Source organism: Dunckerocampus dactyliophorus, chromosome 12 (genome assembly GCF_027744805.1).
Source record: "Dunckerocampus dactyliophorus isolate RoL2022-P2 chromosome 12, RoL_Ddac_1.1, whole genome shotgun sequence".
NCBI classification, from domain to species: domain Eukaryota; kingdom Metazoa; phylum Chordata; class Actinopteri; order Syngnathiformes; family Syngnathidae; genus Dunckerocampus; species Dunckerocampus dactyliophorus.
The window spans coordinates 10,083,608-10,103,561 of NC_072830.1; the positions used below are offsets into that span (position 1 = coordinate 10,083,608).

Sequence of the window (19,954 nt, forward strand, 5' to 3'; positions counted from 1 at the left end):
GGGCTTGTGGCTTTTGTTATTAGCGCATTCCATTGATTAGCTACAGCTATTTGTTATAGTAGACTAAAACTAGACATCTTACTTTTTCTCAAAACTTCTTCTAATTCCAACAGGTTTGCACCTCCTTGGAATAATTGTCAGAGAAAGCCAAAGAAAAAGTAAAATACATGTATATGAAGTTCTCCAAATCTGCTGACTATAAAGCTGACAAGGTAGTCCAAATTTCAAGCCGAGGTGCACTCAAAGCTTGGGATGGGCGCCTTTCACATTTGAACCAATACGCACTGATGCCCACTGCCTCAGACTGAGTATTGCTACTAAGTGTACTAATTTTTGGTAGCTTTATATGTGTTATGTGGTAATAAATGTTAATTTCTTTAATGATAAAATGTCACCGTTTTTCAATTTGTTTTACGATTGTTATTGAATTTCGAGAGTTCCTGTATTTGGTCAGTATTATCTATGTAGTAGAAATTATGTGTATAGTTTGCAAGCGGCATATCAATAATGACTTCCACTGCGGATCATTTTACACAATGCAATTGCACTTCATATGAATAAAACCAGGGATAGCGTTAGAGTTCGGTTTAGGGTTTAGGGTTAAGTTTGAGGTTAGGGTTAGAGTTAGGGTTAAGGTTAGGGGTTAGTGTTAGGTTAGGGATTAGGGTTAGATTAGGTTATTGATTTAGATTTAGGGTCGGGGTTAGGCTCAGGTTAGGGGTTAGGATTAGGGGTTAGGGTTAGGTTAGCGGTTAGGGGTTATGGTTCGGGTCAGGTTGTTTTTTCCAGCACCCAGGGTGAAATCATCAATCAATAAAAGAGCAAACTACAGTATATTCAGGATTCACTATACCTCAATAATGTAACAGTTACAAGCATGGAAGTATTTGTAAATATTCATAGAAGATTGTAAACATTCGGAGAAGGTGTCATATACTTCATACTACAGATCAAACTCTAGTGTAAGATTGTTCTTCATGCCAAACACACACACACACACACACACACACACACACACACACGGACAGTCAGAGGACATGGAGGCCCCTCGGGAGGCAGATGCAGACGATGCCTTCAACTAAAATGCTGGTTAATGAGATCAATATATCATTGGTGTGCAGAGGGAATACGTATGTGACATCACGACAAATAGTCACAGCTGACTGTGCTCCAATTATTTGTGAAAGCCACCACTGCTGACTTTGTGCTTCTTCTTTTCTTACATTGTTTTGCTCAAGGTAAATTGTACTGAGCAGCCGGGACAGAGAGACGTGCTATGTTGCAGTAAGCTCTATGCCCCAATCAGCATTGTGATGCTTTGCTGTGAATATTTCCAAATACTCTCTGATGATTGATGGATGAAAGTGTGCGCATGCAAGAGGGATCTTGTGTGAGAGTATTTCAAACGCTGCTTTCAAGCAAACTCATGCAGTATTTTTTAGTGCGTGTAAAAGTAGTGACTGCTTAAAGGGCTCACCTGTCTGAAGATTTGCATATGAGGTGACAAGTTGGCAGCTTTTCAACCTTTTTTGCATCTTTTGGTCATTTTACAAACTGTGAGACCTTTGGGACGTTTAAATTCTCAATTGTTTGTTGTTGGAATGTTTGTTGGAATTGTGTTGGAATTGCACTTTTCACGATCCCGTCAATCAAAGTTAGTATTATTGGCTATATTGAATGGCATTAGATTGTGCAGGTGTACCTAATGTAGTGGCTAATGAGTTTATGTAGCCTTGTTGAAGATATATATTCACGTGTCATGCGTGAAGACAGACAGACACGGCCCATGCAGGAGGGATGTTCGATGATGTGAAGACGGGGAAAGACATTTGCAGTCTTGTCGCCGTCGGTGTGCCATTAAGTTTGGAAGTTTAATGGATTTTTAAAAAGGGTGATCATTCAAAGTAACATCCATTTCTAATAATAAGAGTGAATGTATTGTGTTTAGAAGTATTCTGAATAAAAAGCTGCTGTCAGTGTTGTGTTCCATGTAGTTTCAAGCCACTGAGAGTTTTTGCGAACCCGATGGAACCTCAGTTAATCTTGCATTTAATTTGACTTTATAAAATCATTTAGTTCCCTTTGTTTGCTTCCATTCCCATCCGCTAAGAACTGCTGTGTGGGCGTGTTGCCACGCGTACTTAAACATCATTGTCGCTTTTCTCCCTGACTTGACTTCCAGTCATTTTTCTACACTTTCACGCGTAAATGCACGTGTTAACGAGTCTGACCCGAGGTGGTCCACAATGAGCCACGAGTCACAAAACATGCTCTTTCAATCCTCATCTTGTTCCTTCTTTCACGCTGATTCCACTTCCTGCCACCAGGGGCGCATAAATGCAATGTATTGACTTTACGGGTGTTGATTTTATTCCATGCAGTGGCAGACTTATAACACAAACCATTTAAAAGCATTCTTTTTTTTTTTTTTTGCTAGGCAAGGCAAAAAAAAAAACCTACACAAAAACAAAAAATCCAGAAAAAAAGCGAAACAAAAGAACAAAACAAAAAAAACAAAAAAAACATGTTTGCTCGGCAAGGCGACACGCCCTTCCCCACCCCAAAAGCAAAAAGAAACATGTGATTATGTATGTGATATAGCATTATATTGATGACCATTGGTATTATAATGCCACCAAGTCAGCTGTGTTGCTTTATCATGACAGATAGTGGATATTTTTGAAGTAAGGTTCCGCAGGTCCTTCATACCGACCGCTGTCAGGCTCTACAACACCTGCACCACCTGAACCATGTTGTAGACACTATGCTTTCTTTACACTGTTCTCTTTACTTGTCTTGCTGCTGTAACAAGTAAATTTCCCCGCTGTGTACAAGTACATACATACATATACTGGTGTGGGTGGACATTTTTGTTACGTGTGTTTTTAAATGTCCACATTTGTGTGGAGATAGCCTACATTCTTTGATGCGCTAAGGTTTTTGGGTGACTTTTGAGGCAACTTTCCCAGTTTCTTGTGTTTTAAATTCTAAATTATACGACCCCCCGCAGTGTTGAATGAGAGCTTGCTCTATGGTGTGAAGCACAAATAATATGGATTTTTGTTGTTATGCAGTGCAATGTGTGCGGAGATTATCGATATATTATATTATATTTTATATTTTTTTTGTTTGTTGAAGACGTATTGTTGATGTTTCATCTTTAATACAAAAGACGTCTTCACTTCTTTCATTCACCGGCACCCTCAGACAAAAGCTGCTTCACCCCAGGGACAAAATCCCAAGAAGCAAACCATGCAATTTTCTTTTGTGCAGTGTAGTGAGGAGTGCAATGGCCCCCATATTGGAGAGACCAAAAGAAGACATCTACGTCAAATTAGAATGGCTTTCCCTAAACGGAGGAGGAGGTTGGCACCATCACATCTCTCCTCCAAAGATTGTCTCATTCCATGGGAAGAGTGGCCACGAAGGAACTGTTTTGCCACCAGACCTTTTATTATGCATTGTTTTTTTTCTGGCAGACAATTTATTTTTAGTCTTAGTCTTTTGGGTGCGTCTTGTTTTAGTCACATTTCCCTCAAGTTCCCAGGCCTCTGGTAGAGGACCCGAGCTGGAGATGAACAGACCACCCACCCAACCAGGGGAGATGGGGGGGTGGGTGAGGGAAGAAGTTTTTTTTATACATATACAGTATATATACAGTAGTACCTCACATAACATAAACCTCCTTTTACATAAATTCCACTGAACATAAAGAATTTATGGGAAGTTTTTGCATCGTATTACAGAAGAAATTCCATAAAACATAAAGCGTCAAGTCAGTGCAAGTCTTTTTTTTTTCAATCAACTTTATTAATGCCTCAACTTTATTAATGCTGGTGCCTCAAGTTCAGACCAACACTTGGTGACGCCTTATGACGCATCACGCTCTCATTAGCTGATTTTCGGGGCACCGCCTACGCTCTCATCTCATTGGCTGATTATCGGGGCACCGCCTACGCTCTCATCTCATTGGCTGATTTATACAGCACGTACGTGAGTTTGTGTGAGAGACAGGCTTGTCCCTTCAAACTCCTTCCTCTTTGTAGTCCCACTTAAACTAATACTTAATATGTAAATAAATAAAAAAAATAAAAAAGTTATGTCTAAGTATTGGAAATTTGATGTGAAAAAAACACAATTAGGTACATTTTGGCAGTACAATGCTATAGTTATTCATGTAAGAACTTAACTGATTTTGGTTATTATCAAGAAAATCATGGAAGATTGTTCAATATCATCTCTTAATTTGTACTCTTATGAGCTATATTTGTTATCATCATTATATTTGTCCAAACAAATGTACCTTTAGTTGTATCAGGCATTAACGCCACAGGTCAAGGTTGGGGTTGCATGACGTCACTGGTGTATCCTTGTGGCTTAGCTTCGACAAGGTTGATGAAAACTGGACATAAACAGGGAAACTCAAGCTAAAATTTAGAAGTGAAGAAGTTCGTTAAAGGTGAGACGTCTTCAACAAACAAGACGAGTCCAGCTGCCTCCATTCAACATTTGCAGATATGCACTCAACAGCAGCGTTTATTCAGCACATACGCATGTGACATTTGCATAAAAGCAAACAAGAATATGAATCAGGCCGTTTTAAAGATTGCGCCATCCAATAAAGACGTTAGGAATGAGTTATGGAGGGTAAAAAACACATCTCTCCAGTCCCTTCCTCTTCTTACAGCCTTTAGTGCGTCATTAAGCTGCTGCTATGGGATTGTTTCATGGATTCTGGAAAAGGCTGATTAGTGCACAGCAAGCTCAGTTTATTATACGGCAAAAGCGTTCAATGCTGATATCCCCAGCACGGACGATGAAAGCTGTTTCTGGACGCTTCCAATATTCATTGACAGTCAAATCTGTAAAGTCGGCACAAGAACCTTTTATAACACTCAAATAATAAGAAAGGACAAAAAATATCAGACTATAAAAATCAATGAAAACTTGCTGCTCGGAGGAGGTAACAAAGTCTCACTTTTATTGACAGTTTGGATCGATGTGACTGTTATTGTGGCCAGTAAGCACATTTGCAATAAACATGATGTGCATTAATTGCTTTGGATTGCATTAAAGTGAAGCTTCTGCCGTTAGGGGATTGATGGAATGCCATTTTGCTCGGCGTCCGATCTAAAAATAAACGCAGGTGTGCTGGAGAGGTGCTCACTTCCTGGAGTGCAGGAGACGTTCACCATGTCAGCAATTTAAAAAGATGCATGAATTTATATGATTCTAGATAGGTATATTATATTTCTATTTATTCCCGCCCCTCCTGCTGGGCTGCCTCCTTGTTATACATATGAGGAAATAAATGTCTTGTCAGGTTGGACTATTCCATTTCTCTGTGCATCCATGCATGACTGCTTTTATTTTTTTAAGTGTTTTTTTTTTTGGAGTTCCTTTACTACATGATTTGTCGACTGACGCTTTTCTGCAGGAGCACAATACTTCAACGATAATGGCATGTTGTCACGTACAGAATTGCACCTTCATGAGAAAATTGCAGCGCCCACTATTTGGATATTCTTTCCTATGCTCCATATTGCACCTTTCTACATATTCTATTCTCCTGGGAGGAGACACTTGCAGCTCATCTCATGTTTGTTATTTACAAAAGGCGCCTTTTGTCGCTCCAAACTGTTTTTTCCCAAGAGATCTGAGACACTTGCACGGGAGTTAAAGAGTGCACTTATCTTCTTTTCCTATTTCCATATTTTTTGTCAGTCGTGAAAAAAAATCAACAAATGGGTGCCATTGCTGAAATGCTTGAAATATTTAATCTGTAAAAATGAATACACTAATTGGCTGCTCTAAGAACAGGTCACAAAACATGTGCAGATGTTATTACACTTGTGAAATGTACACAGTAGTTGTGTACGCACTCACAATATACATACTGTATTCCTCCATGGTTATATGCATACAGTATATACATACAGTACACACATATATTCTCTCCTGATCAAAATATTAAGAGCAGTTGTTGGATCTTAAGGAGGTTCTAAATAGAGCTTCAAAATGCAAAATGAAGAAATGGGAGTGGGACAAAACAGCAATTTATTGCAAAGGAGTGAAATCGGCTGTTCATCAGCTGATGAAAAGTTTAAGAGCACAGCCTTTAAAAGGCAAAATGTTCGTAAAAATGTGGATTGAATGTGATCTAGTGCAGATGCCTATGTGGAGATGTTGCGTGACTGAAGGCCCTCGTCTGTGTGGGAATGACTGGCTTTTACAACAGCACAACGCTGCACTTCACAAAGGACAGAGGAATACGCTCACTTTTTTTGGACCATCGTGCGTGTTCCCCTCATCTAAATCCAATGGAGAACATTTGGGGAAGGATGGCAAGGGAAGTTTACAAAAACATACGTCAGCTCCAGACAGTTGATGCCCTCCGTGAAGCCATCTACACCACCTGGAGCGACATTCCCACTAGCCTCCTGGAAACACTGGCATCAAGCATCCACAAATCCATTTTTCAGATGATTAAGAAGAATGGCACAGCTACTCATTACGTACTCCTTTTTTATATATTTTATTTCTATTTTAGAATGATTTGGGGATTTTTTTTAGCTATGGTCTTAAACTTTTGATCAGCTGATGAACAGCCTATTTCAATTTAATGCTTATTTGCAATAAATTGCTTTTTTGTTTCCCTCCATTTCTTCTTTTTGCAATTTGAAGCTCTACTTACAACCTCCTTAAGATCCAACAGTGCAAAATGTACATTTTTGACATTTTTAACTGCTCTTAAAATTCAAATCAGGAGTGTATTGTATATTAAATATATGGAGTCCCTAATGAAGTGTCCTGTAGATGTTTTAGCTCTCTACGCTTAAAAAAGGCAAATGTTGCCAGTCCTGTTTGCTTTCCAACCTGTCTGTGAATGTTTGCAATCAGCATGTCAACCAAAGTGTTCGTTTGACAGGGCTGGCAAGCATCTTCTTTAAGACCTTTTCACGCGTGCTGTTGATTGCTTGTCGTCAGCGGTTCAAACGTGATGTCAGCTCAGCGAGCGCCGGGGTGTCATGACGCAGACGATAATTACCCGCGCTGCTCTCCCCTTTGGTAATTGTCTTCTGATTGAGGTCACGGGGACAATTAAAGGCACTGAGGGGTGCAAAATGTGCCAGTGAGAGCGCCGAGACGGCAATGTTAGCGACGAGGATGAGCGACGAGGATAATTGCGCGTGGGAACGACCTCAGAAGTCAGTTTAATGATCATATGGCCTTTTTAGCTAGCGACATTGATAGCTTTGGTGTCCTCGTCCTTCTTGCAGTGGCCCGGCTAGCAGCTCAAATGTTCATGTTGAGTTGTCATAGCGAGGATTCTTCTGTAGCACAAACCTTATTCTTTTTTTAAAATGTTATGTTCAGACCGAAACATTGCTATTCGTGGTGTACGTCAGAGAGTCCCTCAACGGGATTTTATTTCCATGGAGGAAGAAGCCAGGACATCTGAATTAAATAGCTGCTTGCTACTTGTTGATGTCCAAGCAGAAGCTGTAGTTATTCTACATTTGATCAATTTGACTTAAGATTTGTCAGATCAACCCATGTAGATGTTTTGACTTGTCTGCACCCTTAATCACAGAGCGCTTCTATTGACGCTCATTGCCAACTTTCCAGTACCCGCGATCAGTTCTGCTTCATAACACATCTCATACATAAAAGAGATCCATGTTGACAATTTAGCGACATGTTTGCTATATTTAGTGAGTAAAGATGCGCATATGAGTGTTTCTTGAATCATGCATTTATTCTGTAATTAAATTACAAACCATCAAAAAAGGCGAAGTATCCGCCGAGCAAGCAAGCGGGAGTGAGCCATAATGTATGTCTGAAAGTTGTAAAAAACCTTCTACAATGCAACCCAGCCCTTGACCAACATCGACAAGAAGGTCGAGCGTAGACATACTCATGGGTGTCCAAAGTGGGGTGCAGGGGCTATCTGTGGAACGTTGCTCATTGCAGAAATAAAATAAACAAAAACCCAGCAAAAATGGAACTAGAAAAAGCTAAAATGTTGACATTAATAAAGATTTGTCTTTAAATTTATGTATATTTGCATTATAATTTTTTTTTTATTTTAATTATAAATATCGAAGGACAGCTGGACAGCCGTGACATAGACAAAATCAGCCAGCTGTCAAATCAGCCAGCTGGATGAAAATGTCTTTTTTTGCCTTATCCAGCCATTGGGGAAGATAGTATTGTTGATCTTAATGCCCTTACATGCTAAACAGATTTGCTCTGCCATGGACAGTCAGCGCTGTGTGAAATCCCATGGCGCCTCAGTAGGTGGGTGGAGAGATTTGTCGTGTTGGTATTTCACCTGACCTTTTTAGAACATCTCCTTCTTTACAAAAAATAAAGTGTATCCACACACTGGATGTGGATTGTGGCTTAATTATTTCTCGCTCGCCAGCTTGTCCTCCGCCATCCGCCATGCTACGTTTCATTGTCTGATGGCGCGTGGCAATGATGTCACAGACAGGCAGACTCTATCGAGTAGCATTTAACATCTCTTTATCATTAAAAGTGCTAAAAACACACATCCATATAAAGTCTGTCGTGCGTAAATCAAATGCTTTATTTTGTAGTATTGATGCAACCTTTTTTGACTCACGGACCGGCTTGTGTTCCCATAAATCTCCGGCGGAACGGGGGGACGGGGTTGGGGGGTGGCGTTGTTCAACATTATATCAATATAATGTGTCTTACTTATTATGTATTGTGTAAAACTAAGACAGTATCAAATTAAAAGCACAAAAGGAATCAGAGCCACCATCCACCAGTACGAGCCTGGACTTTGTTTTTCAGAGAGAAGATTATTCTGTGACTGTCCGTCACTTGCCTTTATGCATCCCTACATAATATCAGCATATGGGACCCCTGATCTGAAGCTCCCCTACTCCTTTGTAAACAAACCCCCACTCTACTTTGGATCAAAGCCTCGTCTTCTCAGAGCGGCTTGGATTTCTGTGATAACGTGTGTCCCACTGGAAAGCACAGAGTCTGTAGTTTCAGAAAGCATTGAATAGCGTTGCAAATAGTTGAATACTTATGGTATTTTAAAAATAAGATCCTAAATCCTGTCGCTGGCGACAGTTTTGGTGTTAAATGTTTTAATAAAATGATTTGGAGAAGTCGTATTAAACAGAACGTAGTTTGCCACGCCTGCTCTCGCTCCAGCTGGCTTTTCTGGGGAAACAAATGTAAACATTGGTGTCAGCTTGGAGATGATCCCTCATGTTGGCTCACATCAGATGTGATCCCATCCTTTTTGCTGTGAGGCCCATTAGACACATCATTGTGATTTTTTTTTTCTCAACGCTGCTTGTGAAGAATTGTGGTTTTGTCCAAACGGGTCAGCGGCTTGGAGAATGTGGATGGCTGTCGCCGGGGAGCCGCAGAGGCAGTCCATAAAAATACAAAAGATGCTGCTTCACAGTGAGAGGTGTAGGCCGTCTTCCTCCTGTGCTGACTGACAGGGTCTCTTATTTATGTGCACTGATCTCCCACCCGTGTCAAGGAGGCTGATGTGTACTGTGGCAGCACACTAACTAGTCCAGCAGTCGTCCACTTGGCTGTGATTTATTACACAGACCGTCACCCCGCTCGGCTCACCAGCCTTTTTTTTTCTTACCAATTTTCCAGTTTTTTTAGGGCATGATTGGATAAAACTCTTTCCGTCCGAACGGAACATTGAGCATGAAAGCAGCCCGCCCTGGATGTGGGTCACATTGTTTAGTCTTGCAACGTCGCATTTGTTGTCACATGATTAAAGCTTTAGACATATTACTTTGCACACTTGGAGATGAGATTGTTTGATATTGTTTCCGTCCTTTACTCTCATAAATTCAGATTGTGGCTTACACTGTATCCCCTCACTCAGTGGCGGTTCTGGCTTGAATGACGCCCTGGGCGGACCGAAGCTGTGCCAACCCTCTTAATTCATTCAAGCCATTGCAACATCGAATCGTTCAGCTCATTCGGGATTAGTTTTCTATCTATTCAGATATTTCAAAACATTCCCAGATTTTCTAAAATTCCAAAACATTTTTCCCATTGAAAATGAATGGGCCATATTTCAAAATTCTGTATTTCTCATATATCTCAACTTACATGAACCGTGTCATAGACAAAATGCTAAAATCATTTGGGACTATTCATTTTTTCATATAATTTTAGTCTATGCCGGACGGTGTGGAAGTTTCCTTAGAAGAACCACTCAGGTGCGACTCCTGAGCTGTAATTCAGGGTGAATACTAAAGAGCGCAGTAATGGTTACAAGCTTGGTTGGAGACAGTTTGTGAAACCACATCACTCATTCAGGACTTTCAAACCGACCATTTCTCACAACAACTTCCTTTTCTTCTAACGCCACGTCTACACGGATACGGATATTGTCAAAAATGTACATGTGCGTCTCTGCCGTGTCAAAAATATCTCTACCCACACGGTGACGTTTTAAAACTATTTTTCCATGGACTGTTAAGGCAGTTTTAACCAATCGGAGGCATCTATATCATTTTCGTCTACGTGCCATAACAAACATGGCGAGTACGGGAGAGCTACATGTGGGCTGCTAGCGAAGTACCATTACTTTTCAGTAGGTTATTACACATTTGTCTGCAAAATGTATTGAATAAAAAAGTGTAAATGAAATGAATTTTTATTACAAAGTAGCAGATGTTGATTATCACTACAATGCTGTGAAAAGTAGTTCATTTTAGTGATCAAGAAGAACTCCATCGGCTGTGACGCTATCATTGCTGAAATAATTGTGTGTCTGGCAAATTGTCCTTGTTTAATTGCCGCCACAACAATAGTTATGCAAAAAAAGGCAGGCACATAGAAGCATTCAATATGCGGGCGAAGCAGCTCAGTCAAACACAATAACAAGCTTCTTGCCATGCTATCATTCCCACGTCATTCTTCCAAAATAACTTTTGTCATTTTGGGACATTGTCATGTCCCAAATCGATAGATAGATAGATAGATAGATAGATAGATAGATAGATAGATAGATACTTTGCTAATGTCCAAGATAAATAAATAACGAGCACAGCAAAACAGCAGCAGCGTCCTCCAAAGCCCACAATGGCGCCTTTGTTCATCAGCGTGAAGTGAAAGTAGACATATGTATGTGCCATTGCACACATGAAATTATGCTTATCTAATGTGGAAATAACGGCACATAATTGTTACATCATATGTCAGCAACAAGTCAAAAGCTCTGTTTCCGTCATCCACATGAATACGCTGAAGCTGGAGTTTTGAAAAATCTTCATCCTGGCCCGGAGTTTTCCAAAAGCTTCATTTTTAAGGACAAAAACCTCCATATGCGTGTGGATGAGAGGCCAAAACTCATAGAAAAATATCCATCCATCTTCTGTGCCGCTTATCCTGACTAGGGTCGAGGGTATTCTGGTGCCTATCCTAGCTGACTTCGGGTACATCCTGGACTGTCGCCAGGAACATTTAGACAAACAACCATTCACACTCACACCTATGGACCTTTTAGAGTCGGCAATTCAACTAACATGCATGTTTGGAATCTGGGAGGAAACCGTAGTACCTGAGAAAACCCACGGGGAGAACATGCACAGAGATGCCCAACGAAGATTTGAACCCAGATCTTCCCGATCTCCTGCTTGTGTGGCCAACATGCTAACCACTAGGCCACCGTGCAGCCCACAGAGTTCAGTTTTCTCAATTCAGTCTGTGAGGACTCGTGATTCACGTGTTTGGATCCCAGTATGCATGCGAAACAAGTGTGAGCAAAAAACAATCTTCAATTACTTCACTAGCGATTCGGGAACACAAGACGATGATGCGGAGGACATTGCGGAAAAATGGAGCAAAAGGAATCCAAAACAACACAAACCAGTTGGGCGGAGCCACAAAACGTACTGCAGAGGAACCAGGCTCGACTGGATGGCACAGGGGATGACCGACTGCAGTGGAAAGGGAAAGACAACAGCACATGGCATAGAGACTCAGCCAGGAGGACTCATCGAGTGCCATCCAGTCGCCGAGTGTAAAAAGGGTGATGCCAGTGAGAGACAGCTGCGCACGCCCTGTAGCTTCGCCCAAATAGGGAACCCTGGGGTCTGAACAGGGAAGACAAAAGCAGTAATCAAGACAAAGGAAAGGCAAGACTAGTAACCAAACTATAAAATGACCAAAAATACAAACCAGTGTCAACGCAGCACGTGACACAATCAAGCCATTCCAAGATCAAACTGTTCAACACAGTCAGGATATTCAGGGTATCCATTTTTCACATGACAAATTATTAGATATTATTATCATTCAATGCGGGAAAAGTGTAACGTAACAAAAATACAAAATCACAACAAACTATATATATTATATACAGTATATATACATATACATATGTTTGTTGTTAGTTTTGTATTTGCTAGTAGTAATTGTTGTGTGTTGTGTGAGTTATTGAATGCACTAGCAGTACTATATCATCAATACATTGTTAATAAGGTTGTCTGACAGCTCCAAACAGATCATTTTTATCTTTTACAGTTCTTGTGTGGGGTCTCATTATATTGTGCAGGAGTGGCTAATATTTCATCCAGTGAGTTTACAGGAAGGTGCAAGTTGCAGTAAAACAATTGCAAAGAGTTACGTTGTGTATGCGTGTGTGTGTGTGTGTGTGTGTGTGTGTGTGTGTGTGTGTGTGTGTGTGTGCTTTGCTAAGTATGTCCAAGATAAAGTAGTGCAGTAGTGATGGTGCATTGTGGGAGGAATGAGACGTCCATGAATGATGAATGTGAGACAACTCCTGCTGGATGTGGACATCTTCCCTCAACACTCAGTGCTGTCCTTAACCATCCCAGTCAGACTGGAGAGAGACTGTTCTGTTCTGTAATGTCCTGTTCTGTTCTGATTTGTACCCACGCTGTGATTGCCCAAGTGCCTCTTTGTTAACTCTTGCAGGGAGATGACAATAACACGATTGTACAACAATGGTTATGCCTTGGCATAAACAAATCAGGCCACTAATTAGGGCCTTATTTAATTAGGGGTGCCACTAATATCACTTCCAGTCATGGAAGTGATATTAGTGGCACCCCTATGGGTTGTGGTGAAAATGCATTGTAAGACATGCTAGCATACATGGAATACACATACTGTATCCTCAATGTTTTACAATCGTTACATAAATGATAAGTTATTTTGGTGTCCCAGTAATGTGCTTGATTTGCTTGATGGTGGCCAATGCTTTTCAACCAACCATGCTCAAATTTGACACACATGTGCTTGTCAGTTTCCTAAAGGCGTGTACCAAATATCATGCTGATCCGGCTAAACACACTAAAGTTACAGTGGGTATTTTGTGGAGTGCATTGAGCTGTGTGAGAAATTTCAAGTGGTTCTCACTGACATAACCCAATATAGTAAACATAATACTGCGCTGTATTGTAGTAGAAAATAGGGAAATTAGCCATAAATAACATTCTTCAGCTGGTACCTCTTCTGGAATTTGTCAACCCAGCCCTTGATCTCCGATGAGCTTGGTCCATCTGGAGTGCAGAGTGCTGATTGAACGGCCAAGCCTTCTCCCGGATGACCAGCGAATCCGGCGGGATGTTTTTCTTACGGCTATTGCTATTGCATGGATGTTCGTTTCATTTTTACGATTTCCTTGCCATCCTTTGTCATATGTAGGAGTTTGACCTTCACCTTTTCCTTCGGGGCGTAGTTTCACACATCAGAAAGTGTAGAAAAGGCAGCACGTTCAGAAGCCATTGTGGAGTTTACATAAAAATTGTCAGGAATCACTCACTCACAAGAGCAAAGATGCTTTCCGCTGTGTAGCAACATCGTAGGAAGCACATGTGAGAGACAACATGTGTACTCAGGCCTTGTATTTTCCTTCATTTAACAATTTTTCTACTTGAAAAAATGCTTTATAAAAGCCAAGTATACATTAAATGTGCTTAAATATGCATATTTGTGGCTAATATTAGGCCGTCAACCACAAAAAAGACATAATTAATTAATTACTGAATTAATTTATAGAAGGAGTGATAATAACAGCGATATTTACAGCGATTACTGTATTCTTAATTGTTATTAGCATCATTTAAGCATCTATGAAAACATAACCTACACCATTTCAAAGGGCAACATTTCCAATTGTTGTGTTGATTGTGTTGTTGTCAAGCCCTCATGCATCGTGTGTGTGTGTTTGCAGGTACAGCTTTAATGAAGAAGCACAACCGCTGACCTTCCTGCAGAAGGGACCCTTGTCAACAAGTATGGGGTCACCATGGCAACCCGTTCTCCTCCTCTCTGTCATCAGTGGCCTTTCAGGTAAGAGAGGTGCTTCTTAGTCACGCAGAATACATTTTATTCAAGAAGAAAATGTTGCATGTTGATGTTTGAGGCACACGGTGATGCACTACATGTAAATGTGGCACAGTAGGGGGGCGGGGGGGTGTCTTCATTCTTTATATGTACTGTACACTTTAGAGGAAAGAAAGAGAAAGAGAAAGAAAAGAAATGCATATTACACATTTACATACGGAGTCATGCTGTCACTGTGATGACAGTTTTTTTCTGCCTTTATTCACATTTGATTGATCGCCATGCCTCTTTGCTTTTATAATGACTGCACAGTATATTTCTAATGCCTTATTTATGTTCTAAAATGTTCTATTTGCCTGTAAACACCTCTACTTCAAGTGATTAAGACAGAGTTTTTAAATCTGTTTACCATTTTATATTGCGATTTTATGAGTGTTTTATATATATATACTGTATATACATATATATACACACACATATATATATAGGTTAGTAGGTAGGTAGGGGGTAGGGTAGGGTATGCGGTTGTTTCCCTATGCCTTGTGGGGGGACAGGTCCTGACTGTTGTTTGTGTTTATGCGCCAAACAGCAGTTCAGAATACCTTTTTGGAGTCCCGAGAGGGAGTACTTGAGAGTGCTCCCTTGGGCGATTTTATTGTTCTGCTGGGGGACTGTGCAGCAACAGTGAGACCTGGAGAGGTGTGACAGGGAGGACCGGCCCCCCGATCTGAACCTGAGCGGTGCTTTGTTATTGAACTTCTGTGCCTGTCACAGATTGTCAATAACGAACACCATGTTCAAGCATAAAGGTTTCCACATGTGACTTGGCACCAGGACACCCTGGGCCACAGTTTGATGATTGACTTTGTGGTTGTGTCATTAGACTTGACTGTTTTGGACACTTGGGTGAAGAGAGGGACGGAGCTGTTGAACGATCACCACCTGGTGGTGAGTCGGCTCCGATGGTGGGGGAGGATGCCGATCAGGCATCCTGAGGGTCTACTGGGAGTGACTGGCAGAGTTCCCTGTCAGAAGGAGTTTCAACTCCCACCTCCGGGAGAGCTTCAACCATGTTCCGAGGGAGGCGGCGGATACTGACTCCAAATGGTCCATTTTCCGTACCGCGATTGTCAAGGCGGCTGATCGGAGCTGTGGTCGTAAGGTGACGGACACCAGTGGCGAGGGATGCCATCAAGCTGAAGAAGGAGTCTTATCGGGCCTTTTTGGCTCATGGGACTTTGGAGGCAGCTAACAGGTACCGGCAAGCTAAATCATTTGCGGCTGTGGCAGTCGCTGAGGCAAAGACTCGAACATGGAGTTGGGAGAAGCCATGGAGAACGACTTCAGGATGACTTCGAAGAGATTCTGGACCACCATCCTCGGTCTCAGGAAGGGGAAGCAGTGCACAGCCAATACCGTGTATGGAAGGGATGGGGATAAGATAACAAGTGGAGGAGTTTAAGTACATCAGGGTCTTGTTCACGAATGAGGTGAAGGATGGAACACGAGATGGACAGGCGAATTGGTGCGGCGTCTGCAGTGATGCAGACTCTGCATTGGTCCGTTGTGGTGAAGAGAGAATTGAGTCGAAAGGCAAAGCTCTCAATTTAGTGGTGGATCTACGTTCCTACACTCACCTATGGTCATGAGCTTTGGGACGAGCTGGCGGGTACAAGCGGCCAAAATTAGTTTTCTCTCCCTAAGGGATAAGGTGAGAAGCACATCGTCATCTGGGAGAAAATCGACCTAGAATTGCTGCTCTTTCGCATTAAGAGGAGCCAGATGAGGTGGCCTGGGCATCTGATCAGGATGGCTCCCGGACCCACCCCTGGGGAGGTGTTCAGGGCACGTCTAACTGGTAGAAGGCCTTGGGGAAGACCCAGGAAAAGTTAGAGAGACTATGGTTCTCAACTGGCCTGGGAATGCCTCGTGATCTGCCGGGAGGAGCAGAACAAAGTGGCCGGGGAGAGAGAAGTCTGGGCTTCCCTGCTTAGGCTGCTGCCCCCGTGACCCGACCTCGGATAAGCGGTAGAAAATGGATGGATGAATCATTTATATATTTAAATGAAATCAATAACACAGTTGTCCTTTGCAATATTGCGGTTGGATTATTGTTCCCTCGCAATATCGCGTTTTTTCAAAAATTAAAAAGTTTTATGGTTGAATACAGCCTGTTATTAGTCAAAAAAATATGCATATTTCAGCAAATTGTAGTTATTCTTGGCCTAAATGAAGCATTTTCAAGCATAAAAATGGCTTAATGATTGAACTAAACAAACTAAAATGCAAATACAAGGCAGAAGAAGCTTTGTAATTGTGAATGTACTATTTTACATTTGCCACTAGACGTCGGTGTTCGGTGAGACAGGCACTAGACTCCTCGTTAAGGTTCCCTAGGGAACACATTTACTGTAACACTGCTCGAGTAGGAGTTTTATTTATGTCTTACATGGCTTATTTACTCTTATTCTGTCTAATATTTTGGCTAAGACGAGTGTAAAACCATTTAAAGCCACAAGGAAGTACACTGTCCAGCAAAAACTGCTAACTATGTTATCTTTTTTATTATTTAGTATTTAGTATGTCTTATTATATCTAATTATGTTGGGTAATAGAAGTGTAAAGGTGATTATAGCGGTGTTATTTCATGTCTTGAGGGCTCTCATACTGTTAAAAAGTGGATTTAGAAGATTATAAACAGGTTTTCCTTGGATTGTCCTTGCTTGGTTAGTTTGTTGACATTTATTTCATGGAATGATGGAACATCGACAACATTTTGATGCAAATCTGGGTAAAATGCCAACGGTAGAGTCCAGAGTAAAGCAGTCACAGATAGGAAGGAAACACCAAGGTGCCAGAAAACAACCAAAAATAACCAACAACAACCTGCAAGTCAAGAACAGCGAGGCAAACAGGAAAAACGGGAATGGAGCAACGAGGATGGCAAGAAGATGAGGAATCAATGTGAGAATGAAGCTACAAGAATCATACTAGAACCTGGTAGAAGAAACTGGAGGAAGATGAGAACGGGAAGCCAGCCTCACAGATCTTGATGTGGAAGCATGAAAGATGAGGAAGAGGAGGAAGAGGAGCAATAAAGTCAGCAGAAAGTGCTTTTGGGTTGAGTTTAGTAGCAACAGCTGTCACCAAGGCATGATGCTCCACTTCACACTGCTTCTCATGGCAGCAGCAGACACCCCCCGGGGTGTGATCGTGTGGTTGCGTGTTGTGATACTTGTGACATGACGCCTGTGTAATGGATTATTGGCCCATTGTTCTCATCAAACTGTCCCAAAGATGCCCACTTGGAGAACAATTCTTCCTCCCTTCTTTTTTTTTTTTCCTAATGATTTGACTCGCTCTCTCTCTCTCGGCTATCTGCTGCTTTTTCATTTCAGCAGATAAGCGCACGGAGGCTGCGAGGGCAGCGGGATCCTCTCATGTTTAAAAAGTGGGCCGGCGAGACTCGACGTCTGAGTCATTTTCTTTTTTCTGCTGCGGCCCAATGCTGATTGAACCACTGCGTGGAGTGTAGAAGTGTAATTCAGCCGTCCCTCCGAGGTGTCTCCATTTCATAAAAGTGGCTACCAGGGAGTGGAGATGTGTTGTACTGCACGGGTGATGCATGAGGCCACTTTGACCAAGGGCAAAGCAGTCGTTCACCACAAATATGCTTTGGGAAATTGATGGATTTGGACGTACTCGCCATGAAACGACTCTATTGCTGTGATGTACTCTCATATTTAGGTACATGTGCATCCAATACCAACGCTGCACCACATCATCTATCTTTGAAAAAAATACAAACATTTGATTGTAACTATAAGAGACGTAACTATATATTATTGATCTCATTAATTATTCATGTATTTATTTTATCCTAAGCACCTAAATAAGGTAACCAAAACAGCTTGTAAAGATCAAGCTTCTCTTCAGCATCCTGTCTTTATTTCCATATTTGTATCATTTTATATTGCTTGCCTCATTTCATAATAAATACATAAATAGTACAATATACAAGTATATGTTTAATATTATTATATGATATAATATTAGTATTAATAACATAATACTACATAATAGTGTACTGTACAGTACTATAGTATACTACACAATACAGTACTATACTATATAATAATATGCAATACTATACAATACAATACAATACAGTGCTATACTATACATTACTATGCAGTACTATAATGTACAGTCCTATGCAATACTATACTATACTGTCACGAGACAATGGAGCTGTCAAGTGCTTAACTCCCAGTATGCAGAAACAGGCGTGGGTGGTGGAAAATAAAAGACTTTAATAAAGCAGGTGCAAACAGCAGAAAGCGACAGAGGTGAAAAAAGCTCTGTGAAAAAAATCATACATGGAAGACTTGGGCTGTAGTAACAGGAAAGGGAACCGTCTAAGTGACGGCACAGGCGAGGTACACAAAGGCACCAGGCAAAGACACAATGAACCAGCGGCGTACTTGAGACAGCGCTGGGCTTTTAAACCCCACTAATTGCAATTGCAGCCAGCTGAGCAACAAACCACTGGGGTGAAGCAGCTGCAGCTTCTCCCCAGCAGGAAATGCAGCACACCAAAATAAGGGCGCAGGACAGGAAGTGCTCGCTCTTGTCCTGCGGAACATGACACTATACTATTCTACACAACACTACTATACAGTACTACACAATGCTATACTATACTATGCAATACTATACTGTAGTATACTATACAATACACTACTATACTCTACAGCACTATACCATACAATACAATACTATGCTATACTATACAGTACTATACTATACAATACAATACTATACAGTACTATACAATACTACACTATACTACACAATGCCCTACTATGCTATACTATACAGTACTATACTAAAATATAATATATAGTACTATACTATACAATACAATACTGTACAACACTGCAGTACTATACTGTACAATACTACACACTGCTATTCAATACCCTACTATACAATAGCACACAATATTATATTATATAAAGTATATAATAATAAAATGTGTTATTATTGACATATTGTATATGGATGTATTTTTCTTGAGCTTTTGAACATGCCTTTTGAAGTGTTGGTATTGGATGTGATGCTGTGGTGCAAATGAATGTCTAAACGGTGACCTGAGACAGAGAAAGAAGCACCAAAAGCTACCTCAACAAGATGGCTATTCTATCTATTTTTGGCGGCACCAGCAGGGAGTGATGGACTTCCTCCAGCTGGCGGAAGCTCTCTTGTGCTCCCAACGTGGGCACAGGAAATAAAAGCATCTTTGGATTTGGAGTTTGCTGTGGTTTGGAGCACACAGGAAGTGTTTGCTGATGCCAGTGCTGCTCAAAAGAACCTTTTTTTATGCGCAATGCAGCCTGAAGCCAATGAGAGAAGCCTGCACTCATGCACTGAATGCTACAGCATGCTGGGAAAATTATACATCTATTTGTCAAATATTTACAATCTATGAATATGCAAATATTTTTAAAATCACCTTGGGATATGTTCTTCAGTGTCTGAGCCTGTAGGCTTCAAGTTAGCACATCCTGCTTCTGTTAGCTAAACAATGGACCACATCGACAGTGGACTTCATAAC

At 41.1% G+C, this 19,954-nt stretch overlaps 1 protein-coding gene across 2 annotated transcripts in view; it reads left to right on the forward strand.

Moving 5' to 3' along the window:
• Positions 1 to 19,954, forward strand: part of cntn5 (contactin 5) — a 120,055-nt gene that overhangs the window by 20,039 nt on the left and 80,062 nt on the right. For both annotated transcript variants that reach the window (XM_054793930.1, XM_054793929.1), the window contains exon 2: positions 14,225 to 14,343. In XM_054793930.1, coding sequence (XP_054649905.1) covers positions 14,289 to 14,343 — 55 coding nt within the window. In that variant the 5' untranslated portion in view covers positions 14,225 to 14,288. The remainder of the gene's footprint in view (positions 1 to 14,224; positions 14,344 to 19,954) is intronic.